Source organism: Trematomus bernacchii, unplaced genomic scaffold, assembly GCF_902827165.1.
Source record: "Trematomus bernacchii unplaced genomic scaffold, fTreBer1.1, whole genome shotgun sequence".
Classification (NCBI taxonomy): Eukaryota; Metazoa; Chordata; class Actinopteri; order Perciformes; family Nototheniidae; genus Trematomus; species Trematomus bernacchii.
In genome coordinates, this window is record NW_022987828.1 from 8,492,923 (window position 1) to 8,520,456 (window position 27,534).

The 27,534-nt window shown below is 41.3% G+C and overlaps 3 protein-coding genes across 3 annotated transcripts; 2 read left to right on the plus strand and 1 right to left on the minus strand.

Annotated features, from left to right (window-relative positions):
* The first annotated feature begins 978 nt into the window (after positions 1-978).
* lrit1a (leucine-rich repeat, immunoglobulin-like and transmembrane domains 1a) lies at positions 979-4,763 on the plus strand. Its single transcript, XM_034152621.1, has 4 exons — positions 979-1,100; positions 1,582-2,042; positions 2,926-3,231; positions 3,542-4,763. The coding sequence occupies exons 1-4, from the start codon at positions 979-981 to the stop codon at positions 4,606-4,608; spliced, it is 1,956 nt and encodes a 651-aa protein (XP_034008512.1). The 3' UTR covers positions 4,609-4,763.
* lrit2 (leucine-rich repeat, immunoglobulin-like and transmembrane domains 2) lies at positions 4,613-8,866 on the plus strand. Its single transcript, XM_034152315.1, has 4 exons — positions 4,613-4,960; positions 6,445-6,506; positions 6,741-7,531; positions 8,046-8,866. The coding sequence occupies exons 1-4, from the start codon at positions 4,613-4,615 to the stop codon at positions 8,864-8,866; spliced, it is 2,022 nt and encodes a 673-aa protein (XP_034008206.1).
* A 4,476-nt stretch (positions 8,867-13,342) lies between these two features.
* Positions 13,343-24,788, minus strand: cdhr1a (cadherin-related family member 1a). Its single transcript, XM_034152316.1, has 17 exons — positions 24,777-24,788; positions 24,012-24,141; positions 23,437-23,582; positions 23,305-23,355; positions 23,121-23,210; positions 22,909-22,995; positions 22,133-22,249; positions 21,555-21,698; positions 20,531-20,609; positions 20,345-20,445; positions 20,041-20,244; positions 18,958-19,110; positions 18,670-18,834; positions 17,203-17,270; positions 15,261-15,489; positions 14,925-15,182; positions 13,343-13,942 (listed from the first exon to the last, which is right to left on the minus strand). The coding sequence occupies exons 1-17, from the start codon at positions 24,786-24,788 to the stop codon at positions 13,343-13,345; spliced, it is 2,634 nt and encodes an 877-aa protein (XP_034008207.1).
* Positions 24,789-27,534: the final 2,746 nt, after the last annotated feature.

A 27,534-nucleotide genomic window follows, 5' to 3' on the forward strand; every position in this document is an offset into this window, starting at 1 on the left:
TATTATATAAGTATTTATTAGTAAGAAAACAGTTGTACCTAAATGTAAGGGCATCTTAATGGTTTCTCAATACAGTCAAGTACATTTAGTTGTGGTTTGGTTGATCTTTAATGCCAGGAATGTAACACCATACATTACTAAGTTCATTCTTAATACAAAACAATTATCACCTCTTAAAAAAAGAGTTAATAAAACACTTAAATCAAGTAGACTTCATTTTACTACTTTTAATCTGGGAGTCATTTATGTGCAGGTACAAAAATGGGTCGAAGGTGCAATATGTTCTTCTGTGATTAGGGACACTTTGTGGTGAAACTTTTTCTAATTTCAGGCAGCAGTAGCAGGGTCCTACTTTGCATGAAAAATATTACTGTAAAATGACTGTTAAGATAAATCAAAGTATCTATATCTGCCTTCTGACGGAAGCGGTGTTAGTTGTCATGTTATTAAAATATGAGAAGTTCTCTGAATAAGAAAAAAGGATGGATATATTTAGACAATGTTGAGTGAGCATCTGTTGAGTGCAAAAGCTCCAAGGTAGGAGCCACAGGCTGTGATAGGGGCCACCTTGTGGTAAAACACAGCGCTGCCCGTTTACAGATTAACAGTCACGGCAGGGCTCAAATGAACAAACTACATTGGAGGGAAATAAAAAATCCAAACATCACAGTGGATTATGACCATTTCGGAAGTGTTTTTCTGTGATAATAAATAGGGACGTCTCTGCGCAGCCTATCGGATTCAGGGATGGAATACGCATCCAAATGAAAAGAACGCCAGTCCTTTCGCTAATCCTTGTCTATCCTTTTTATCTCGGGACTCATAGCAGTCGGATCACTATGGGACAGCGAAGCGGTGGGACAAAGCGATGCGGATGATATTCCTGTAAATGAGAGAAAAAAATCCAGTCTGTTTAACTTCAGTGGGCGCAAACTGGGCGCATGTAGGTAAACTGCGTATGCGTAAAAGAGGGCCAAAATGTTCCTCGTCCTGCTCCTGGGGCTTTACTTGGGCACAGGTGAGCTTTTCTCCCCAGTGAGCTCCTGCCCGTCGCAGTGCAGCTGTTTTTACCACAACCTGAGTGATGGATCAAAGGCCAGGTAAGGATGTCCAAATGCAAATGATTTTAAATCAAAAACACACAAAAGCAATTGTTCTCTTTTTTGCGCACAGACACATATTTTAAATGCACAGGTATACTCATATGAGGACAGATGCTTGCAAAGAGCTGAACACGTGTTCCAAAGATAATTCAGGGAGTGCATGTCGGTCCAATTTTATTTAATGCAGGATTATCTCTGAAAGGCACTTTCAACCTTCCTATCTATGCGTTTTTTTGAGAGTTCGGATGGCTTTGGAAATATATTTTTTTCCAGATTGATTAGCCACACATGTATTTGCTAGTGAACCTAACACTGTTATATCCCCTATATTTTAACATTATTTAATTTTAGACTTCAATGCAAGTCTCCAAACTTTTTATTTTCATTTACTTTGTAATGTTCACATGTCATTAAATGTAAACTTTTTGAAGGGTTATCTGGAAGTGCACACAAATTAACAAATGTCTCTCTCTTTTAGGAGTGTGATCTGCAATGATCCCGAGATATCTCTTGTGCCTGTCGGGTTTCCTGTTGACACGTCCAAACTGCGCATTGAGAAGACGGCCATCCAGCGGATACCGAGCGAAGCCTTCATCTACCTCTCCAGTCTGGAATTCCTGTGGATGTCTTTCAACACGCTCTCCGCCTTGAGCCCGGACAGTTTCCGGGGACTGCTCAACTTGGAGGAGCTTCGTCTGGACGGGAATGCCCTCACCGCCTTTCCTTGGGACTCTCTGATGGACATGCCCAGTCTCAGACTTCTCGATTTGCACAACAACCAGCTCACCTCGCTGCCAGCGGAGGCCACCACTTACATCAAGAACCTCACCTACCTGGATCTGTCCAGCAACAGCCTGCTGACCCTGCCGGCAGAGGTGCTGTCCACCTGGCTCGTAGCAAAACCTGTTCAAGGGCCAGAGAGCTCCAAGATGATACTTGGTAAGGACTTCAGTCAGGATGTATGCATGTCTCAATTCAGAATACGAAAGGTAGCTTTTAACACTGCGCGTAATGGAAGAGTGTTAATTAATTCATCAATCTTGAATGGAAGCTGAAAAAAGCAGTTGCTAAGCAACGCATCGTTTGATGTATGGTTGGGGATGGTCGGTAGTAGTTAATAAAAAATTCCCCATTAATATTTGAAGAGGTGCTTTGGAAACCATGTAACACATTCTGCATTAAAGACCAAAGGAACACTTTATTTTAACAAACTCTTTTTAAGTCGTACACAATATTCAATTTTGTAATTGTAAGCAGATTATTAATGTCTTTGTAAATAATTATGACTCTGTGGGAAGCTTGTTTAAATTAAAATAATAAATAGCATTATAATAAAACAAATTAGTAATAATTTTAAATATGTGTTAAGAGAAGTTATAGTGTGTGTGTGTGTGTGTGTGTGTGTGTGTGTGTGTGTGTGTGTGTGTGTGTGTGTGTGTGTGTGTGTGTGTGTGTGTGTGTGTGTGTGTGTGTGTGTGTGTGTGTGTGTGTGTGTGTGTGTGTGTGTGTGTGTGTGAAATACAAAGTTCATCGCTCATTTTCTGTTTCACCTATTCTCATGTGCAGAAAAGTCAGGAGAGAAGGTTGAAAGGACGGCTAACCTGTCCTTGATCACAAGACCATCATCATCATCATCATCATACTACTCAACATCATCATCATCATCATCATCATTGCCGTTGTAGTTTATGAATTAAATGTTAATCCTCTTACAGGATTAGCATGCTAACATCCACACCGGCCATCTGCAGGCTGCTCTATCACTTTGCTCACAGCTGGACGCTCGTCTTCCTTGTAGCCTCACTTTTACCCTCACCCTCAGGTCTCCACGACAACCCCTGGGTGTGTGACTGTCGGCTCTACGACCTGATCCAGTTCCAGAAGTCTCCCACTCTCTCTGTGGCGTTCATTGACACAAGGCTCCGGTGTTCAGCTCCAGAGAGTGTATCCGGGGTTTTGTTCAGTGACGCAGAGCTTCGGCGCTGCCAGCTCCCACGTATACACACAGCTGTGGCACGTGTCCGGAGCGCTGTTGGGAACAATGTGCTGCTGCGCTGTGGGACCATTGGAGTCCCCATCCCAGACCTGACATGGCGCAAGGCAGATGGGAGGCAACTTAATGGAACAGGTGAGTCAGCAGGTCTTTGACTGTCAGGGTCTCTCTCTGCATTGTGCTAAGATAAGAGGCCTTTGTCTGTACTGCTGTTGTTAATTAAACAGAAAGCAACCAGTGGAGATAGTAAGGTTGTACGTCTGACTGACAGCTGTGGCAAAAACAGTGAGTTATGCAACACTGCCTGTGACCATTGCTTCATTTTCCGCATCAATGAAAGGGGCTCTTTCATATAAAAGAAACGTCATATTTGAGTTCTTTATCATACGTTATCCATTTGTAACCATTGTGTAACAATACTATTTTCCCCTCTCTGTCATCGCAGTCCAGCAGGAGACCTCAAAAGAGGGAATCACTTGGTCCATCCTCAGTGTCCCTGCTGTGTCCTATCGGGATTCGGGGAAATACATCTGCAAGGCCACTAACTATGCGGGAAATGCTGAAGCTGTCATTTCTCTTGTTGTCTCTAACTCACCAAAACCAGAGGGGAACCAAACCAGCAATGACAAGAAAGCCAAAGTCAAGAAACCCAACCCTGTTGGTAAAGCTGCCTACCAGGAGAAACTGGTGGCCAGATATGTGGTTCCAACCTCGACCCCTTCAACCCTGCCCGCCCTGGATCCAGGCCTTCCAACTGGTCTTGGTCCTGATCCGGGACTAGCCAGTTACAGCCTGGCGGACAGAGCCACCCTGGGGCCTGCCACCTCCTCCAACCCAGATGCACTGTTGGATCTGGAGAAGACTAATCTAAGCAACCTGGCGGCCAACACGTCATCACTGCAGCAGGACCCCGACAGGGTGGTCCGCTCAGTAAAGGTGGTGGGAGACACAGACAATACAATTTCTTTGAACTGGAGAGCCCCTAAGGCCAAGAACACAACAGCGTTTAGTGTGCTGTATGCTGTGTTTGGAGAGAGGGACATGAGGAAGATCAATGTTGGGGCAGGGCAAAACCGTGTATTCATCGAAGGCCTGGTGCCCAGAACCAAGTACATTGCTTGTGTTTGTGTGAGGGGGCTGATCCCCAAGAAGGAGCAGTGTGTGATATTTTCCACTGATGAAGCAGCCAGTGCAACTTCGACCCAGAGGCTGATTAATGTGATTGTGATCACGGTGGCCTGTATCATCGCAGTCCCGCTCACTGTCATCGTGTGCTGCGGGGCTCTGAAGAGACGCATTCAAAAGTACTGGGGAAAGAAAACCAAGGACATCCAAGATTCATATGTGACCTTTGAAACACTGTCGCCTGGTACGAAGGCCAAAGGGCTTGAGGGTGAGTATTTGAACAGAGTGAACCCAGAGGAATCAAACAGGCTTCTGTCGGCCCGATCCAGCCTGGACTCTGAGGCCACGGCTAAGATAGAGGGACAACCTAACGAGTACTTCTGCTGACGTCATGCTCCAGCTCCAGCACCTGCGCCACACCATCTTCCTCGCACTCACCCGCTTCCACGTGCCAGTCCGACCCCTAACTCCCATTCACATCCCCATACCCAAAACGATCCCCATTCCCATCCCCATTCCCATCCCCATCCCCAACCTGACACCCAAACAGATCCTTATCCTCATCCGCATCCGCAAACCGATCCGCATCACCATGCTCATTCTCATTCCCATCCTCATCCACATCACCATCACCACCCCCATCACAACCCCCATCTCCATCAACATCCATATCCACATCACTGCCCCTGCTCTCGCCCTCAGCAACATCCTGACGTCAGTCCCCCTCCAACGCGCTCCCGTACGCCCACACCTTGGGATACCCCCCCACCCGTCCCTCCTCGCTGGATCATGCCACCAACTCCACCGCCACAGAGAACCAACTTCTATCAAAGGACTTTCGCACGTTGCACTATAATGGAAATATCAGTTTAGAGGAATATTAACAGATTAATCAACTTAAAAAATCATATTTCGCATACAAAAGTTCAACTCTGTCCAAAAGTATCCAAACATTAATGGTAAAACAACATGCAAACACGCTCATGTTTTATTTATTAATTCGCCTGTAAGAGAAAGCATGTCAAAAGTTAAAAGAGCATATCATTGTAAACTATATTTGATCTCACTTTCATGGCTCAGCGAAGAAACCTCTGCAACTTGATCTGACATAAAGGGAACGCACCGGTAGAAAATCTATTGTTTATATCATATATGTATGTGTATTATTTGTATATAATGTACTAGATCATGTACACTTACATATACAGTTATGTCTGTGCCTCTGTATATATCTGTCATATGTTCTCAGAGAAGATATACACATAGGCATGGTTCAACACTCTGGCGTATGGAGAGAAGCTGGAGCTGGAGAGAAGTACAGAAAGGACTGAACTATGACACAATGTAAATAGTGTGGAAATGATGCAAAATGTTTAAAGACAGTCTAATTCCTTTCAGTGAGACACATACTGAAATATCTCCTGTTTTGTGCCACCTAGAGGTTGCCCCATTAAATGTAGATCTATTTATTCCAATGATATTATTTGATTATAGTTGAATAAACTTTTATATATACATATCCAGTTAGTGGTACTGTGTGTTTTTATATCTCTCACCTCAACATATTAATACATTTCTATTATACATTATTTTATTATTTTATAAATCAATGCAGTTCAAGTGTTTTTTCCTGCAATGAAGTGAAAAGGGTGATAATTTATGCTCTTTATTAAGTTGATCACATTTCCAGGAATCATTTCAGGTTTATCCACATTTTTGATCAGTTTTTGTCTCTTATTAGGGATTTGTATGTTGTAATAACTTTGTTAATCTTAATGAATCATTTCCTTACATTTAAAAAAACAGAAATAATACACTGATATAATCAGCTTTTGAACAACTCCAGATTTCTAAGCATGACATTTCTACTTTTAGCTCTTTATTCATAAGACAATCAAATTAATCAGTTATTTTGTACAAGGGGATTCAAACCAAAAACGAATTTATTGAAAATGCTGGTTACTTACACACACTTTATAAAGGTTGACTTGCCAAAAAGTGCCTTATATAGTGTGTCAGACCTGCTTACACTGACATGTCTCACCCAGGAATTAGATGCCACTTGTTTGGTTCGCGGTCTGTCAGGGATTAAGCTTAGCAGGCTTCACTCGGCAGCCACACTCGACATGTCTTGAGCACGAATGTAGCCCTCAATTTAAGGATTTTTCTCAGACTATGGACATAATTTGTTACCTCCTAGTTATAGCTGTGCTTAACATCAAGGCGCATGAAACTTATGCTCAATGTTTACGTGGGTGCAGCTGTGTAGAAGACCGTCATGGAAGGTAAGTCTTGTAGCTTCACCGAGGCTCAGGTAGTTTTATCCCAACTGTGTCAGTGGGTGACGGCAGAGCAATTAAAAGACATATGGTTATTCAAAGAGTGCGTATAAAAGTAAGCTATAGGGGCTTTATTGAAGCTAGTAGCTGTCATTTGTGGTGTTAGTATATTTCAGGTTTATTAAGCATTAGGCGACACAGTTACCATCTGCTTCTTTAAACTCTCCCCCTTAATCACAGGTCACTCATATGTATGGAAGAGAGTGCGTTTGGTGCCATACCAGAGAACCTTCCAGATGATATGACCAAGATCCGCATAGAAAAATGTCACTTCACTGAAATACCAAGAGGGGCATTCTCAAACACACCTGCATTAGAGAACCTGTGGTTGAACTTCAATGACATCACAGTGATAAACTCAAAGGGTCTGGAGGGTTTGGGGAACTTGACCGAGCTCCGTCTCCAGGGCAACAAGCTCCGCTCAGTGCCATGGACAGCGTTCGAGGACACGCCGGGCCTGAAGATCCTGGACCTGAAGCACAACCAGCTGGACGTCCTGCCGGAGCACGCGTTAAAATATTTGCCAGGTCTGACTTACTTAGACTTATCTTTCAATCGTCTTACAGTTATATCGAAGGAGGTCTTTCAAAACTGGCCTCTCTATCAAAAACTACAGAGCACGGAGGAGCGGGATGCGAGTGCTTTAGGGCCAAACATCGTACTCGCTCTGCACGACAACTTGTGGATGTGCGACTGCCGCCTGAAGGGCTTTGTGGAGTTCATAAAGTCCCTGAGCCCCCCGATTATATTGATGAACTCCTACTTGACCTGCTCAGGGCCGGGCTTTAGGGAGGGAAAGTTCTTCCATGAGGTGGAGCTGAAGGTGTGCGTGAAGCCCATCGTCACCTCACCGCCCTCCAACCTCAGCCTGCCCCAGGGGACCAACCTCACCCTGCGCTGCCTCGCCAAGGCCAGGCCAGAGCCCGCTGTTTGGTGGACATATGGTCTGAAGATAATCAGAGGATTTCATGGTAAGAGTGCGATGTGCACAATATATTATCCACACATCCAGAGCGATTTCTTCTGCTGAATTAGTTACTTAAACACATTTTAATCGCAGACCTCATAACCCCTCTTTAAGATGAGTAGAGCTAAATCTGGATATTGGCCCAACGCGATATAATCACCACTGATTCTCAATCTGCCCAACACCATCAGTTATGATTAAGAGTGTAGGGAGATTATAGTGTGCTGTAGCCTACCTAATGTCAGCTGTGCAATTAAATGAATATCTGCGTCATTAGACCTTTGGAGTGGAGTGCTTACTGCAGATCATGACTGCAAGTATCTAGTTCATTACTAACACATAGCAACCAGCCGGCTGCTGCCACTAGAGTCCCTGCTATGTCACTGATTGTTTTGCTGACACACAGTTCAACTTTATAACATGTGGATAATCTCTTAAGAACATTTACAAAATGAGTTGTATTATTCAAGCATTCATGTCCTGCAAATTGACATTTATTTTCATTGTTTTACCCCCAGAGTCTCAGGATAGAGTGGATGAAGAAACCATCAGATCCTTCCTCGTGATCCCATCCCTCCATAAAACTGATCGTGGTGTCTACACCTGCAATGCTATCAACTTTATTGGAAACTCCTCTGTCACCATCTTCCTGGACGTCCTCTCTCAAGACGGCTCCCAGTCATCACTCCTCCCTGGGAACTCAGCTCCACCTGCGGCCGGCGATGAAAATGTCTACATTGACATCCGTATCGCCAAACAGACAGTACGTGGAATCACCATCGAGTGGCACGCCGCTTTAGACCACCCAACTGAAACCTGGTTCACCATCCACTTTGGCCGTACAGGTACTGATAAGAAGGAGATGATCTACATCGGCCCTGGGATCCACTCGTACTCTGTCTCTGATCTGATGCGTGCTACCAAATATGACATCTGTGTGACCCTTAAGAACCAGGCACCACGTCCCGGGCAGTGCATCATGTTTGTAACAGGAAGTGACATTACTGAGATGGAACAGAGGGAGAAGCTGATTCATATAGTGGTGATAGTTTTGGCCATGGTGCTGGCTGTGCCTATCGGTATGTTTGCCTGCACTACTGATGGTAAGTGTACCCGGCTGGAGGACATCATGGAGTCCTGGAAGAACAGGCGGAGGGGAGGCGGCTCATCTGGGCTGGAGCGAGAGAGGCAGGGCACCTTCGACAGCCTGCAGGCCGCCAGTGACGAGGGCTTGGTTAATAAAGAATCCAGTGAAGACAAGAAGGTGAGGAGGAGGTCAGAAGACAGGCAGCATAGAGGCAAAGCTGAACACTGCAGAGTCACAGCTGAACTTTATTAAGCTACTACCAACAAGGCAAAACTAATAACTGACCTTGCAATAGACCAATGTCTTACTGTGCATCAGATCTTTTTGTAAAGTAAAATATAAAAGTATAGATTCTGACACAAGTGCAATATTCGAAAGAATGACTGTGTTTTCTTCCTTGGTTTTAATATTATCTCTTCCTCTGTTTTAGGCCGAGAAGAGGTTGCAAAGATGTGAATGATGGCCGTTATGTCGTGAGTGTAATTCAAGGACTTCCCCCACTGTTTTCAAATGATTTCCTGTCCGAAATACATTGTTTGTCTTGTTATCTGATACGTTTCATTGTCATTTACTGTAAATGACACGTTTAAAACTGCTGCTTTATATGAAGCCTTTGTAATTTGATTTGATGGAAGAATGCTCATATTTGCTTCTCCCAAATACAATTTTGAGTAGTCAGTGCATCTTATGTAATTCTGTCTTAGTGCTTTAATGCTGTGTCATCCATTTATATGTGATGTCAAACTTATTTTATTTTGGTGTTTCTCTTTGGTCCAACATTGTCAATTAAGTTGCCATTTTTGTGCTGTTACATGATACTGGATCTGGAACAATAAATCGATTCGATTTTAAATCTATTGTTGATGTAATATGGGTAAATAAACAATATGAAAACTTCAAAGCTTCTTATTTTAAAGGGAATTGTCCATATGGGTTCATAGTCAAGTGCATAGTAATGAGATAACATACATTACAATTGCATCTGAATGAAATTGATTTCAATTCAGTTTGAGTCAGTCCAATCACGTGGAGAATTTCTCACATTGTTTCAAGTACAACATTTGTTACTGACCTTCAGCTGCAGTTACACAAGGAGACACTATCAGGAGAAACACATAGAATTGACATCGTATTAAGCTAGTAACTTTAAGAGATAACCACTTCATTTGATTCTCTAATGGAGCGGAAGCCTCACAATAACAAGCAGCTCAGCACATAATCAGGAAAATCATTAGATGAAGTTGTGGTTCGAGACAAACTGTAACTGTAAAGTTTCATTAACATATGTTTAATCCTCTCTGCGTCACAGTACATTTACGTCACAGTTCCTCGTCTCCCACATCTGCAAATACCACACACGGCAGCCGCACATGATCTGTGCAGACCATCCCGGACAGATGGCACGTCGGATATGCCTCGGCCAATGGCATTGATCATTTGACATTAATACCCAAACTCTGGCATCCTCTCCAATATCCCCTCCTGCCGTCACTTTATGGGCGTATGAGCCTCATCCTCCATCTCCATTTGTTGTCTGCTCTGATGCAAGCGGCTTGTCTCTGCCGGAGCCCGTTTCTATTGACTCAAGGTTTTAAACGACTTGGGCAGAGACACATCTGCATCCTCTCTCATTCAGACCTGTTTCTACCATAAGGGTGCATAGGTGATGCTTTTTTGTAATCCTTATGCGTCTCGTATGACACAAGACAATGAGAATTTGGTAATTTCAGCTATTTCATCTCAGAAAATAATGGATGGGTTAGATCAGGGGACTCAAACTCAAGGCCCTGGGGCCAAATCCGGCCCGCGACTTCATTTTATGTGGCCCTGCAAGAGCTTGCAAAGAATATAATACGTTTATTATACGGTTACATGCCACTTTACAGAAGCAGGTTGCCCATAAACTACATGTCCCACAATGCATCTCGTTTTGTGACATACACACTGAAGAGACTTGCAATTATTTGCCCTGGACTTCTGCTTTCAGACTTCTGCTTTCCCACTTGTTATTTTCCGATAATAATCCAATTCAGACGCAATAATGTAATATAATACATTATTTTATATATATATTATATATTTATATAGTTACAACCGGCCCTTTGAGTGCAACCTTTATGAGAATGTGGCCCGCGATGAAATTGAGTTTGACACCCCTGGGTTAGATCTTTATTTATCTTATTTTCTAACGTAAATGCAAGCAATGCATTATGTAAACAGTACATAATAGACGCAGATCTCATGGGCAGCAGTGTACAAAGCTGTGTGTTCATTTACCTTTTAAAATCTCTGATGCTCAAAACACATGCCAGGGTTTTTGAAGCCTGCGCATAGCTTTCTTTCATTCTAAAGCATCAATGCTCTTTGCAACTTTTAACTCTGTAATCCTCTATCAAATAGCCCAGTAATCCTGGCTGCCTCTTACATGGCATAACGCATGATCATTTGGCCTGCTCTTCATATTCCATCATTTCATTTCAAAGCATTAACAGCTGGCAACACTGATCACTTTTTGTCTTTATGTGTGTGACAATTTACAAGTAAACTAATTCAGTTTGCTTGCTCAATAATCTTTAGGACTGTACTAACCTGAAAAAGCAGCACATCACACATGTGTATGTATTAGATCTAACTGAGTAAAGAGGCTGTTTTTATTTTTGTCAAAAAATAATCCTCAGAGTTCTCTCTGCGTCATCGTGATCATGTGAGATGTGCCAGCAGAGGCTGCAGAAAGTTCAACATCTTGTCCGTCCAAACTGAATCAGGAGAGATTGACTCTTGGTTCTTCGCCAACATTACAATATTGTAGAAAGATGAACAAGTTGTTCCTTGGATTAGAGAGGGTTATCTCCAAATGTCATGTTTTATGTAACTTTGAAATAGTGTGCGTGTTTTCTCATGATGTCTACACAAATACCCAGTGAGTAGTTCAGTGTTACTTCATAATTGGTAGTGCTCACATTGATATTGGAACTAAGAAGAGCAGAAGGGCTATGAGGATACTATATTGCATATTTTAAGAACATCTGGTGAGCAACAGCAAACGTAATATTGTTGTGTAAGGCCTTGTTCATGGACTCCCAAAATATGAACATTCCTGTTGTCCTAAATGATTTTTTGGATAAACTGCTCAAATGTATGCTCAAATCTCCCTAAAGACCATATATGTTTAGTTTAAGTCATAATCATTTTATTTGGGGATTTGGGAACTTTGATCCTAAATCTTTGCTCACACGCTCTTCATCTTTCAAGTGTTCAAACAGCCTCTCCTCAATCTCCAGAAGGAGGCAGGAGAGCCTTAGCCGGCTCATTAAGGAGGTGTTGTTCTTAAGATAATGACAACAAAGCTGTCTCTGTTTTTGTTTCTCAGAGCATGAAAGGCTAAAGTGTAGTCACTATGTTGTGATACTGGACAGTTGTAACTGGCTGTGACCAGACAGGAACATTTCAAAATGTATTACTTGAATATTTTCTCCACTTCATTTCACAGTAATGTATTTGCCTTTAAAATGCAAAACATTACTTGAACTGCTTGTGTTACTATTTACTTCAAAGCCTAATATTTTATGTACAAAGGATGGAATCATTTTATGAAGGATCATGCACTGTTATTGGTTAAACTATTAGAAGTATATAATGCATTTAATGAGCTTCAACCCCAACTATATCATCAGTAATTATATAAATATCATATATTTATAATGTGATAAATTCACAATGAATTTGGCCACTTCATTTGCACTAAAGTTATTTCTACTTCGGATTTAAATGTGCTTTCATCAAAGTAAAAGTGCTTGTTAAATTGTATTTTCATGATATTGCTTCAGTTAAGTACACGTATCTTAACACTTCTTACACACCTGTTGAAATAATAATAACAACAAATAAACAAAGGAAGTTATTTTATTTGTAGTAAAATCCTGACAACATCTTTTGACAAAGAATACACCGGTTGAAACAGATAAACCACCACATATATACAGTAGTAAACAAAGACACACAGTCCTTTAAATCAAACATGTCGTGACAGCTCAAAGACAGGGCCTGAAACAGAGCTTTACACCTGCGCAGACGGATTAAAGGTCTTCATGATCACTTGGGTTCCCTTCCCTCAGGCTGAGCGCTTTAGTCAGTTCAAGTGTCATTAAATCTCTTGTAAGGAGCTTGGTCGGATCCCAAATAAACAGTCTTGCTTGTTGACTTCATTCCCGACAAGGGATCTGGGGTGAGGAACTTTAAGCCACTTGTGTGTCAACAAATAGATCAAAAGGTGGAATGTATCTATTTCAAAATGACAGAAACTTGAACAATGATTGCTCATTAATTAAAAACATGATCTGAATTATGAAACACATGAAGGGACTTTTTCTCTCCATCAAGTAAAAATGACATTTTTGGTACATAAGGAAACAAGCTGTTCCAGTGTATGTGTTCTTCCTGAAAACACACACACACACACACACACACACACACACACACACACACACACACACACACCACACACGCACACACACACGCACACACACACGCACACACACACCACACGCACACACACACACACGCACACACGCACGCACACACACACGCACACACACACGCACACACACACGCACACACACACATCTATAAGGAGACCTTAAAGCACTGTGAAAAAATGCATTGAAAATACTTTTTGGATGAGGATCATGAAGGCTCCAGGACAGACACTAGAGCGGACCTGAAGCACTTTTATTGTTTCAGCATCTTCTTCTGTTCCAGTCTCATCTTGAGCTCTGAAACCAGCGCTAAGTTCACAGTGTCCTGTCTTTTCATCGCTGGCTTCTTTTTAGGTTTGATTGCCACTGTAGCTGAGACTGTGGGTACCGACCACTGCCTCTCCCCTTGGATGTAAGCGGGAGGAGGAGGCGGGGCACGAGGAGGGGCACGAGGAGGGGCGCGAGGAGCGGCACGAGGCGGCGAAGGCCAGTGTCTCACAACATCAGTGACGTTGTTGTTGTAGTTGACATTCTCAACAATGACCTCCGGCTCCGGCTCCGGCTCCGACGCTGGCTCTTCCTCTTCCTCCTCTTCTACTCTGAATTTCTCTGCGGGGTTTTCTGGTTTCTTGAAGGGGTTGTTGAGGTTCCAGGGGTCTTGTTTCCTCCTCCTCACGCGGCGGTTAGGCAGAATCCGGTTGGACTTTTTGTTGCGCATGAATGTTGCAGTGGAGATGATGACTGTGACTACGACCATGAGACTAATAGCACTAGCAAGCAGGCCTAGGATTTGAAATGGATTGTTTCTACTTTGCATCAAAAATGATCCCAAAGGCCCCCCACTGAGTTGGGTCTGTAAAAGAGCACAAGAAGAATTCATATATGGGACTGAAGTCATAGTTTGTCACACAAAAAATAACTTATTATTATTGTCCCATTTATGTTTTGTGGTAAAGTTTGGCCGAAATAATTATGTGTGTAAATACAGATCGCAGTTACTGCAAATGTATTGCCATAATACAGTTTGTGTCCAAACTATTTTACGTTTTTCTCGTGAATGCCAAATTAATCTTCCTTAAAATTATGATTTAAGTTCTGCTTTGTCAAGACAAGATCAGAGAGGTTGACTGGGCGACCTGTAGCTGAGACCATCCAGCACCTGAGAATACATGTTCATGAATCGAATTAAAAATCGAAAACTCGAACTTGGTTTTAGTGTCCTATGTGAGGACTAAATCAGGACAAAAACAAGAAAAATTGGAAAATTGTGCTCTTGTACTCTTTCACAGACACAGCCCTGTTCTACGACAAAAACCTTTGAAAAATATTTGCTATACTTGTTACCACGGAGTTGAGTACTGCTGTGCTGATGATCTCAAGGTCAGTTTCATTTATACGACAGACCTCCTTATAATCTTTCTGATCTTGCCTTTAGACTGTACACGGGTCTTTTTCACAGAGTTCCAGTATATAAGAGTTGAAATGAAGATTGTCAGTGAAATGGCGAAGGTGACAGCGGTGAAACAAATCCCAAACACAGCCCCTGGACGCTTCCTGAGGCCCAGGAAGTATGAGACAAATCTGGATTTCACCTGAAAACATGACAATCGCATTTAGAGATTAAGATTTGTTCTGTCAACAAATCTGATAATTTGGCAAACAACCTGATATACTGGGCTTTGAGAAAATGGGTTATTCTGCAAAAACGTTGCACCCGTTTAAAAAGCATTACTTTAGAAATATCTGTAGTATTCATCAAATTGTATTGTACTGTAAATAGACCCCTCATATCGGTGAGACTGACATATTTCTACCCATTCCTTGTTGTCACTTACAGCTTCAGTGATGTCGATCTTGATGACCGCAGTGGTGCTGAAGGACGGCTTGCCGCGGTCCCGGGCCTGCACCACCAGAGACCAGGTGCAGTCTGTCTGCTTGGTGATGTTCTGAATGATGGCCATCGACTTAATGTAGGACTTCAGCATGATCTCCCCCGTGTCAGCGTCAATGTCAAATATGTTGTTGTCTGGCTCAGCTTTCATGATGGCATACTCGATGACATTGTTGGGTATTTCTGCATCTTGGTCCACAGCCTGTGTGGATACATTGCATTACAACCATGGAATTTCTTGGGTTACACTTTATCTGAGTAATTCAAAAAGAGCCAATACCTCTATTTTTACTGGTGCTCCAATCACCATGGTCTTCTCGAGGAAGTTATTGTTGAATGCAGGTGGGTGGTCATTCAGGTCCAACACAGTCACAAAGATCTCAGCCAGGCTGTACTTCCCCTCAGCGTCCTCTGCCTTCACATAGAAGTTGTACTTTGACCTCACCTCGGCGTCCAGGCTCGCCCACGGCTGGGTGTAGATGATCCCAGATGCAGGCTGGATCGAGAACCTGTAAATATGACAGGATTTAGAGTGTAATTCAGATTAACAGCATGCACTCCATTTGTTAATGCAAACATTTGGATCAAGACCCTTGTGGAGGTATGGGTAGCACTTCATTTAAAAAGCATGCATTGACTGTCACCTGTTTACATCTCTGCTCAACCCTCCTCCTCCTGTCCCCTCGGATCAATTAACCAATCACTGCTCTCGACTCCACACCCCCATTAAAAACCCAAAGGGGATCAAGCTGTGATCCCATATCATTCCTGTGTTTTTTTTTATTGTCTTTGTTGAACATTTTGGTAACGTCAGTTTTTTTATTTTCTTTCACATAAAAAGCTGCATTTGAAACTTGAATGCACTCGATCATGATGATACCACTGCCAATGAAATGTAGTCATTAAATATAGAAGTGTTAACATATCGAGAAGGATTGGGATTAGACGGTTTTTCTGACTGACTTGTTTGGTTACCCAGCATTGACTCTGTCACAGTGTAGTAAGAAGTAAAGAACAGTCTATTTTCTCCTCCAATCCCATTACAGGATTAACAGAGAAAGAGGGCAAGCAGGCAAAGATCAGGACTTCATGGATTTGTCATAGTACGCTGAAGTGTGCAAAAAGATACTGTAAAAACGTTAGTATTTCAAATTGCATGCTTTAGCAGTACCATGAAGTGTTGCCATTTATTGCTTCATAAAATATTTCTACGAGGAGTTTTGGACTAATCATGAGTGGCACAGTTTTAACGCACGCACTAAGATAGAAAGGGTCCAAATCTTTCTCTTCTGCTTATTTTGGAAATCCTTTCCCTGAGTGCCATGTGGCATCATACATCTCCTCTAATTTGTCGCTACAGAGCTTAAAATCTGTGCTGAGATGTAAAAGAATGCTGTCCTATTATCTACATTTCATCGCACACAAGGTGGTTTAATGGGAACAGCCCTGGGATTAAATACATCCCTAACAACACGTGTGTGTTTATGTTGCCGCCGCACTTTACAGGTTCATGTTTACTCTGTGTCGCCGTTTTTAAATCCAGGTCTCTTGGTCCTCTAAGGAATGCAGATTGAAATATGATTTAAAAAAACAAACAAAAGAGTGTTAGTGTTGACTTTGTACGGCATGCAGGTGACCTTTAGGATTGTATCTGATGTGAAAGGAAACGCACGCTGTGGGTATACTGCGTGTTATTAAGAGTAAACAGTGACCTCTGAGCCTTTTTCTCAGAGGTTAGAATTCTAACTGGAAATCTAATAAGAATCGAGCTGAAAGAAAATACCAGCAAATCCTTTGAGGGACTACAGCGCTTAGGTGCAATAAACAGAACCAAGTCAGAATATGAAAAACAAGTCTGTGGTCGTATTTCTGTGCAGGTTCCAGGCACATGTTTTTGGCTTTAGGTGGTCTTTACAGTAGCTTGCAATTAAAAGGCCACATCTGTCATTTAATTAAATAGTTTTCTGAAACAAGTGTTTTCTAAGTGTATCAACTGCTCAGAGTATTGTCTAAGGGTTGGTGATATTCCTTTGGTATGTTGAGACTGGCAAAAATAACTACAACATGTCGGATTAATAGACTCAGGAGAGGCAGAAAAAGGTAGTGAAGCACAGTGAAAACATGGTTTGATAATAAAACTTGCAGGAAATCTCACCATTGGATTTTATTAAAGGTATTTTAATGGGGTGTTGAGGCACCTCCTGTAACTTTTGTATACTCACAATTCAGCCCCTGATCCATAGATGGAGTACTTCACATCACCCCAAGGTCCTGAGTCTGGGTCTATAGCCTGTGCATGAACATAAAAGACAGATTTTAGAGAAAGAAAATGTTATGAGTTTGGACTGATATTAGGTCAGGTCAGCAGTAAATCTGAAATCTGAGTTTTAGAGCAGTATGTGGCTCAGTGAGCTAAGACATATCCCACTTACATCTACTACGTCATACAGCTAAACCACAACATATTAATATTAGATTTGTTTGGACCTCTCTACTTAAGCAGAAAGGGGAACTATCTGCTGCCATGAGCTCATGAAAACAAATGAATCTGCCCTGGATTGGACGATAAATTGTGCAGGTCATCTATAAAAAGACTATTTGTTGATGTCATAGGAACATCATGATGGGTATCGGCTAATCTGTCTGTCTGTCGCAGCAGGGGGGCTTGTTCGCTGTCTCCATGTGTCCAAGGTCACTTGTTGGCTGTTCTTTTATCTGATTGAAATTGCCTGGGATCAAGGGAATGAGCCTCTGTGGTGTTCACGCAAAGGCAGGAGATTTATCAGCAGCTCCCTGTGCTTTGAGGGTTAGGGTGATATGAACGGACAAGAGGGTGAAGATCGGGGAGAGCGAGCGAGCGAGCGAGCGCAGCGAGCGCGAGCGCGCGAGCGAGCGAGCGAGCGAGCGAGCGAGCGAGCGAGCGAGCGAGCGAGCGAGCGAGCTAGCGAGCGAGCGAGCGAGCGAGCGAGCGAGCGAGAGAGCGAGCGACGAGGAGCGAGCGAGCGAGCGAGCAGCGAGCGCGCGAGCGAGAGAGCGAGCGAGCGTCGGAGAGCGAGCGGAGCGAGCGAGCGAGCGCGCGCAGCGATCGAGGGCGAGCGAGCGAGCGAGTAGCGAGAGAGCGATCGAGCGAGCGAGCGTAGCGAGCGAGGCGAGCTAGCGAGAGCTAGCTATATGCGAGTCTATCTATGCTGATCTATCTATCTATCTATCTATCTATCTATCTATCTCTCTATCTATCTATCTATCTATCTCTCTATCTATCTATCTATCTATCTATCTATCTATCTATCTCTCTATCTATCTATCTATCTCTCTATCTATCTATCTATCTATCTATCTCTCTATCTATCTATCTATCTATCTCCCTGTAACATAATGGTTCAGTTAGTTCATGTCAGTTCTGCACATATCTTTTTGTGGTGCAGCTGCATGTGCTGCTAAGCTTCGGAAAATAAAATCTGGGAATTTGGTGTTACACAACAAAATGAAAGTGATAGCCATCTGGCAGCTTACCTCGCCTAGCTTTTATCTACATGTTTTCACATATTATCCCGACCCTCACCGCTCCAAAAGTCTACATTTAGGGTATTAATGGGCCTCTTGGGCATTTTGTTAAAATTCCTCTTTAGCTCAGAGTGACGTACATTGGTGTTGGCATGTATTTTTAGACAGGATGAAGTCTCTCTCACCGTGACTGACACTACATTGGAGCCACCGGGTGAGTTTTCTGGTATTCTGGCGATGTAGTACTCGGAGGAGAATTTGGGAGCGTTGTCATTCGTGTCCAAGAGATGTATGACAATGTCTGCTGTGGCACTGAACCTCTCGGGCGTATCGATCTCAACTGCAAGTAGCTAAAGAGGAGAAAGATTAGGAAATAAATACATAGAAAAGGACTGATAAAATAACAGATGCAGGTGATATAACATGTGTGCGATGTGATGCCATTTCAAACTACTCTGGTGCAATGGGTTAACCTTGTATGTGATGAAGTGGTGTTTCTCAAAGTCCATGGCAGCAGAGTCTTCTACTAAGATTGTGACCTGGGCCTCATTGAGGACAGTCTGCGGGACGACTCGCAGCATCCTTCCTGGTCCGATGAGTTTAAGATTGAATTTAGCATTCGCACCCTGCATTCGCACAACACAAATCATCACAATAGTCAGAAAGTTTCATCAGTAAAAATAACTGTAATGTCATAAATGCATGGAACTATTTATAGTAATCTGCTTTGTTTGTTATAAATCTATTGCACACAAAAGAGACATTTATATTATAATCCATGTAGTATATAGTCCCTTTAATCAAAATAAAAGCTTTTGATCCGTCTGTTATTATAGTAATGTATAAGAAATCATTAGGATATCAGTAGCAGCAGAAATATTGTCGGTGAAACGTAATATCGCTGGACAAAGAGAGCTCGACCTGTGTTGTAACAGCCATTTGGAAGAGGCTCATAGAAGGAGCTGGAAACACAGACAGACTTGCATAATCTGACAAATGGCACAGTTAGAGAGCACCTTTTAATTTGTGCAATTTTAAAAGGATTGTCTGTGTTAATGGCAGGCTTAAGGTCATTTCATACACAGAAGGCCAGACACCAGTCTGAACACAATGCTACGGTACGATGAATGTTGATTACATCAGTTATTTTATTAGATAACAATATCATTTGGGGGAGGCGTGTGGCGCAGTGGGCTAGTGCGTTGGTATTCGGATCAGGGGAGCACAGGTTCAAACCCCACTGCAGTCAGCATGTCGTTGTGTCCCTGGGCAAGACACTTCACCCCAAATTGCTCCTGTGGGGATTGCCCACAGTATTGAGTATGTAAGTCGCTTTGGAGAAAAGCGTCTAACAAGTAACATGTAATGTAATGTAATTTGGGACAAATTAGTCTTATTACTGTACATCATCACTGTCACATAATCACTCCATCCCCATTACATGTGGTAGCTTTCAAAGGCAGTACTACTATTTCATGGCTAAAAAGGGACTTGCTTGGTAAAAGAAGCTGAAATATGCCTTTTTTTCGTTTTCAAGATGTTATTGGTCTTCTCACCTGATCGGAGTCGTTGACAGTGATTTTCAGCCCTCGGAGAATCTCTCCCTCGGGGGGATGCTCATACATGGTCAGCTGAAACATGTTCTGGGGGCCGTTCTCTCCGTAGAAAGTAGGCGGATTATTGTTCAGGTCCACCACACGGATCACCAGCATGGTCGCCCCACTGTCCAAGAGCCTGCCTTCAGGACTCACTTCTGATGCCTGGAGACAGGGGTTAAAGGTCATGCAGATAACACACAGCTATCTACTTGGGGATATTTAATCTACCTAGATCAGTGGTACTTTGTGAGCTGCCACTCACCTTGACTTTAATATTGAAGATCTCTCTCTTCAGATACATGGGGTCAGTCAGCAGAGTGATGCAACCGCTTGTTTTATTGATGCTAAAAACCCCATCGTCGCCTGTAGGGACAAACAACAGACAGTCCTATGAGCACCTTTGCCATATTTCAAACTCCTTCCAATCTTCTTTGAGTGAAATGCTTACCACTGTCAAAGGAATACTGGATTGGATTTGGGCTTCCCACATCGCCATCTTTTGCCACAACAGTGAATATTTCAGATCCCTAGGGGAAAATCAGAAGATTCTGCTGTTATGACTTTTTCAAAGACATAGTTTTACTTTATTTTATTACTTTTTGTTTGACAGAATGCTCTTTGACTTTTCATTGTCTGTCTATGGTGTCCTGCCCATGGAAATGTTCATGAAAAATACCTCGTTATAACTTATTTATGTATACTATTTTTCTTCTACAAATGATACTATTATATACAATTTTTGACATACTGTACTATAATGAGACTTCTTTCTTTACTTAGACATGTTTTATGGTCTACTACACTAAGACCTTTGTATGGCATACTGCAATATGACCTTTATTTTTTTTCTTTGAGACAATGACTTTTTTAAGACATTTTTATTATTTCTTATATTAAACAACTCTAATATGTGACTATTGACAAGATCACATTGTCAAAATCTAATGATATAGGTAAAGAAGAAAAGAGCTAACAAAGCAGGAAATGTACTGAGTCACCCTGTTGGTGCACAGAGTTTCACAACATATGCCATAATAATTCTGATTCTGATCTTCACTGAGTCTTCCGACATTAAAATGTCATGATACTAATTATTCCCTTTCGGATGAAAATCAGAATGTGTAATCTCTTTCATATGACTGCTGTGACATTCTGTGGCTGAGGAGATAGCTGCTTTCATTTGATCTTAGCTAAGCTATTAAGAAAGCAGCATGGGCATTACTGCAAAATGTCAGCAACTAAAGCTGTTTGATACCTGATGATGCTGTCTTTTGTGTGGGCTCTTTTGTAGGTTCTTACATTACCTATACTGTGAATGAAGAAATAAATTGCATTGCCTACGTAAGGTTACCATGTGTTGCAATGCTGCTATGATTTAATTTAAGAAACATGCGCCAGTTGCAATACAAACTACAAGTTTTTATAAAAAAGCGTAAAAGCAGGCCATCATTGAAGGTTGTTTTCTTACTCACGGGCACTGAGATTTCATAAACGTAGCCAAAATACGGTGTCCCAATAAAGGCTGGCGGAGTGTCTTGTGCATCAATCGCGTTGATCGTCAGAGTAGCAGAGGATGACATAAACTGCTCCTTGCCATTGAAATTACCACCACCATCCTGAAACAAAAGAAAGTTGTTTTAATACTTCTTGACTTCTTGAAATAATGTTTACAGTCAGGTGTAAACAGCAGTGTCGTTTGTAACACATTTGAATAAAGTACAAAGTTATGTTTGTGCTTTTTAATGTTTATATTGTGTTTAATGATAGCACTCTTTAAACTCATATCCACCCCAAACTTTGTTATATGTTCTTGAGGCCTACCAAACGTGTTGTACATAATTCTTAATAACATATTTGAAAAGCTGACTCTTAAAGTATAGTTGAAAGCTGTATTGTTTAAATCCATGTGTACTTGCCATGTGTGCAATAACATCACTGGTGCTATTAGCAGCTAAAAGCTCTACAGGGTATTACAGCCAACTTGTTTTTAAAATGAAAAAGAAATTATTTGACAACAGAACAACTTTATGAGTGTTGATGCACCCATTACCTTTGCAACGACAGTGACAAAGTGCGTCTTTGTTTTCTCATAGTCCAACGTTTCTCCAGATTTGATACGAAGGACACCACTATTCCTGTCCATGGCAAACAAACTGGTCTGAGCATTCTGTGACAGGGAACAGGGCAAAAGCAGGATTTTTAAAAGCACACACATGCAGGGTTTTAAAAAGGTCAAATGAGTAAAAGCCCTCTTGCTAAAACCCCATTTACAACCACTCACGTGAGATATCATGAAAAATAGTCAGATGGATGCATAAAAAACACTTGAATTAGGACACAGCTAGACAAAGTCTATAACATTGTCCATCTGGATGTAAAGAGCCCATATGCTCAAGGACAGTGCATGCAGGTGAAAGCTGCTGTGTCCAGATGTGCACTGCCTCCCCTCGACACTGTCACTCCAGGCCAGATGTTCTTCGGTCCTAATAGTCCAAAGTGCAAACTAACATTCTCTGCCACCCCCTGCCAAAGCAGCCCTCTAAGCCTTCAATACCTGATACAAATGTGATTGTGATTTAATCCCCATCGTCAGGCACATGCACACATGGGCAAAACCCTGAACTGATGTTAACCTCGTTATCTGTACATCTATACATATTTCCGTGACACGAAGATTAACATTAGAACTGGCCGGTTTCAGCCCGTATTTCATGTTAGGGGAGCATTTAAAAAAATGTTGTGTCTGAGCTTATTTCGTTATTTTTATTCTGTTTTAGTTTATTGCAGTAGTCAGATAATGTGGGGCCTGTGGGGGTCGAGTAATACCTGGAGGAAGTAGTTGACTGAGCCCCCTGAGCCTGTGTCTTTGTCCACTGCCTCCACTTTGTAGATGCTGCTGCCAGACTCAGTTGTCTGAAAAATAGAAAATAATGTGGGTCACAACATTTAAGACTTACACATATTCATCTATTGTTTCAAAAATATACTGTCATTTTAATTTTATGGTTCATAAAGCAAAGACTTTTGGCTTAACTTACTTCCAGGATTTCAATGATTGCCGGCAGGTTTTGGAATTCAGGTTTTTCATCGTTTGCATCCATTACAAATACTGTGACTCTTTCCACAACCTGAAACATTAAACATGTTCAAGTTTATTTTTGTTTGTTTCACAAGCGATACACCAAACTAATTATTATCACACATTCAACTAGATATTGTTACCTTGCTTTGTCCATCTGTGATGCTGACAAGGACGTCAATAGAATCTTGTTTCTGTGAAGGGACGGTAAAATAAATTATATGAAGAAATACATACATTTACATCACAAGTCCTGAGGCCTTTGTTAAGTTTACCTCTCTGTCCAGATTTTCCGCCAATGTGATGTTTCCAGTTTTGGAGTCGACCCTAAAGTATTCTTTTGACCCTGGATCAAAAGAAAGGCCATACCTCACCTCCTGGCCCTCAGGGTCTGTGCCATTGAGACAATAGATCTGTGTACCTAAAGGAAGACGTCAAAATGTAAAACAAACAGCTTTGTCTGCTGACTGGTTCGGACATGTTTGGAAGAGTCAAAGACTACCCTCAAGATAAAACAAATTATCTATGTAGTTCCTTTTAGTTTCTCAGTTTAAGAATAAGAAATAATTTAGAAAATATAACTCTAATCCACAACCAAGGATTATAGTTAGCCTATTGTTTGGGCCAAACTGCTGTGTAAAATACTGTCACACACATGAACAGCAGCAGTAGAGGAGAATGTAAGTGTGAGAGCCTTCATGCCACACAGCACCTGTTCATCTATCAAAGACTATTTAACATGGACTCCCAGATATTGGCATCCAAAACATGCCCTTTCAATGATTGATGATTCCAACAGTACAGAATTAGCTGTTCATGCTAAATGTCCTGCTTTTTGTATTGATCTCACCGACAGCCGTGTCCTCTGAGAGGCTGAACAGCGCCATGTTCCCATTGTAGTTGTAGGGTCCATTGTCGTAGAAAAAGGGTGCGAAGTCTGCTTGTGCTGAGGACAAGTGAAATAAGAACACCTTAAAAAGCTAGAATGTTTTAGTTCATGGATGTATTCAGTGAGACAAGAGAAGAAGTAATAACATAATCTTTCTTTTACAAATTGACAGTTGAATTTATGACTTATAAAACAAACTCATTATTGTTATAGTACAATCAATCAATTTGCTGGCTAATGTTTGTTCAAGCAATTTAGTTAGATATTTTCTCGTGTCTGTCGTTACAGGTTTCACAAATGTAGTTTTAATTTCAAAACTAGAGCGTAAACCAAGCTCACTGTACTGTGCTGTCGCCCCTCCTTATTAGTCACTTTGCCTGGGATTACAATGGAGTTACGTCAACGTCTTAAGATACCTTTCTAAACATAGACCTCTGAGCTCTGGTGGTGCAAACAATGCTGCTTTAATGTGTAAAGTGAAAGTCATCTAAATATTCAAATTACATTTACAATTGAAACAAATCAATCAGCATGATAGTCATACATAGTATAAACACACTCAAACACAGATAAACTAACCAAGTCAGGCAATATGAACTAATTGAAAACAGAATAGATTTCAATGTAAACTGAGGTCAAATGTACTCTCATCAACTCAGGGGCTGTCAGCATTTATAATCAGATCACAGCAACAGGACACATTTAAACAGAGAATGAGTAACTTACCAAAGCAGGCATGTACAAACACAAAAAGCAGTGGAAAATGTAATATCTTTACATTCTTCATCCTAAAGAATGAGGTCATTTAACCGCACCATCGACGGCTCCGTCGAGAGTCCTGTACATGAGATGCAGCTCTCTAGGTGCTCCTGTGCGACTGGAGAAGGTGAAAGGCAGCACGCACAAGCTAATCCAATGAGACATCTTAAGAGTTACTCCTGGGCCCTCTCAGTCCAACAGGGGTTTTCAATAGACAGGAGATGGCCTTTTCTGCAGGCCAGACAAAACAAAGTTATGCCACAGCTTTGCAGATCACAGAGAGGTACATTTTTTTTTTTTAAGTACACAGTTTTGATTTACAACAAATAATTTAAAAAAAAATCATAGATGCACTTTTTCCATCATGTCCTGATATGTTGGAATAGGAACATCATGATGGGTATCGGCTAATCTGTCGCAGCAGGGGGGCTTGTTCGCTGTCTCCATGTGTCCAAGGTCACTTGTTGGCTGTTCTTTTATCTGATTGAAATTGCCTGGGATCAAGGGAATGAGCCTCTGTGGTGTTCACGCAAAGGCAGGATTTATCAGCAGCTCCCCTGTTGCTTTGAGGGTTAGGGTGATATGAACTGACAAGAGGGTGAAGATCTATTTATATCTATCTATCTATCTATCTATCTATCTATCTATCTATCTATCTATCTATCTATCTATCTATCTATCTATCTATCTATCTATCTATAGAATAACACAATGGAAGACATGTGTGTGTCTGAAGATAAGAAAGCTAAACTGTCCAGCTATTATGGCTAAACGAATGTCAAATTTGACTTTGAATGTATATTTTACATTGAAACCTTGTTAACTGTATGTTAATTTTGATATATTGCTTAAACTTTATCGAAGGTTTTGGCCCATTACAATCTAAGCACTGTAAGATTTAGCTTGTATTCTAATTTGGAGAATGTAATGGTTTTACAAGATACACAGTCTATACTGAATAGCCACTAATTAAAGGTATCATACATTTATGAATAGATATTTAAATAAATGAGACATTTGTATTAAACATAACTTAAATTTACAAACATATTTTACATAAATGTGATGTAAGGAGGTGGAAGGATTAAAGTATACAGAATCATTATTGTAATAATACACGCTGTTTTACCAATACTGTAAATACAGTTCCATCTGTTATGCACTTCACAGCCATCTGTTGCATTAAGTAAAGGAAAACAAGTCCAGGATATACTCAATTAAAAGAATAGCTACTAAACAGAGGATGACAGTAGATGAAAGCAATAAGTGATCTGATTATAGTTTGGGATGTTATGGTAGATATCATGAAGGGAATGTGTGGACTGGTGACATAAACTGCCTTGTTTGTCATATAAGGGGCAAACAAGGCAGGAGGACATGTTTACCTTATTTTTTACAAGATATTACTTTTATTTGACACGCATTCTCTTGAAATAAAAACACAATGATTAGTTGATTTATTGCGACATAAAGTTGCCGAATGCAACTCTATGAGCTGTAATCAAAGAACAAAATAACGTAGCCATTCTTATGTTTTAACCATAGACTAGATATAAAGGTTTTTACAGATACTGTAATATAAAATCATAACATCTGTTATATTTTGCCCTTTTGATTAAAAAAGTAAATGTCAACTCTATGATGCCTACTGTATGCACACCGTTACAGATGTTGCGTGCAAGAGGATTTACACACATGAATAAACCTTTTACAGTCCATTCTCATACTGAAATTAAACCTACTTTATAATCTGAGTGCTGCCTGTTAAAATGTACAGTATGAAGCATGAGCTCAGTAACAGCTTGTTGCATTGTTGTTGCATTGTGCTTTCAGAAAACTGGACATTGTCAGACAGTCACCGGGTGGGAAAGAGAGGCACAAATAATGCAGAATAAAAAACGTCACTTTCAGGAACCGCAGTTTGTGATTGAAATCAGTGACCTTTGACAGCAGAACCTGATATACAGTGAGACATTTCAGGTTTGAGACATAATGTGTCTAGACAGCCAAGTTTTAAAATGTGTGTGTTATTTTAAGGCAGTGAATTCAGAATATGCATAACTTTCTCAGGATAGTCACTTGTCATATTCAGTAGAAAAGATCACCTGTCAGGTTACTTCTGTGTGTTGGTGGTCAAGGCTGTGGCTTCAGGTTTAATTTTCATGGACCTGGCAGATGGCAGGCCAAAAGATTAACCCACTATGCTCTAATCTCTCCTCATCTTGTAATGCACAGAGCCTGTCTATGGCCACACAGACTCCATCTGACAAAAATGTAAAGCACAATTAGCACACACTGTTGCCACGAGTAAAATCGACTGGTGGATATGTAGCATTAATGTGCAATCTATGTGACTTCGCTAACACATTAACTTTTTTAACATCTGTCATTGTAAATGTGGCCTTTGTTTCAAATGTTAAAACCCTCAGATGTGGGCCAGTGTTTATATCCTACAATAAACACCTGCTACTGAAGCTTAAATGTGCAAGTGTCTTTGCAAGGATCACTGCAAAAGAATCATACGGATAAAAGGTCACTGCTCATCTGTAGTCCTGTTCTTAGTTTCTAATCCCGTGCCTTCAATCACAGCGGCAAATGCTGACCTCTTTGTTTCTGTTGGAGACTGAGCCATGAGGCTGCCCACAGGGAAATTTCAGGGAGATGCTCATCACTTCAGCTTGTGCATCATTTGATCTGGATTATTGTGGCCAATAGAATAGGCTAA

Excerpts from the sequence above, each read along its gene's own strand:
- cdhr1a (XM_034152316.1), bottom strand. Across the intron at positions 23,356-23,436 it reads CGGAAAATCTGGACAGAGAG|AAACAAGATTCTATTGACGT; the intron begins GTAAACTTAACA and ends GTCCCTTCACAG. Across the intron at positions 19,111-20,040 it reads CTGTCAACGACTCCGATCAG|GGTGCGAATGCTAAATTCAA; the intron begins GTGAGAAGACCA and ends GTGCGAATGCAG.
- lrit2 (XM_034152315.1), top strand. The coding sequence starts at position 4,613 with ATGCTCCAGCTCCAGCACCTGCGCCACACCATCTTCCTCGCACTCACC. Across the intron at positions 4,961-6,444 it reads TCCCCCTCCAACGCGCTCCC|GCGCATGAAACTTATGCTCA; the intron begins GTACGCCCACAC and ends CTTAACATCAAG. Across the intron at positions 7,532-8,045 it reads GATAATCAGAGGATTTCATG|AGTCTCAGGATAGAGTGGAT; the intron begins GTAAGAGTGCGA and ends TTTTACCCCCAG.
- lrit1a (XM_034152621.1), top strand. The coding sequence starts at position 979 with ATGTTCCTCGTCCTGCTCCTGGGGCTTTACTTGGGCACAGGTGAGCTT. Across the intron at positions 1,101-1,581 it reads AGTGATGGATCAAAGGCCAG|GAGTGTGATCTGCAATGATC; the intron begins GTAAGGATGTCC and ends TCTCTCTTTTAG. Across the intron at positions 3,232-3,541 it reads GAGGCAACTTAATGGAACAG|TCCAGCAGGAGACCTCAAAA; the intron begins GTGAGTCAGCAG and ends CTGTCATCGCAG.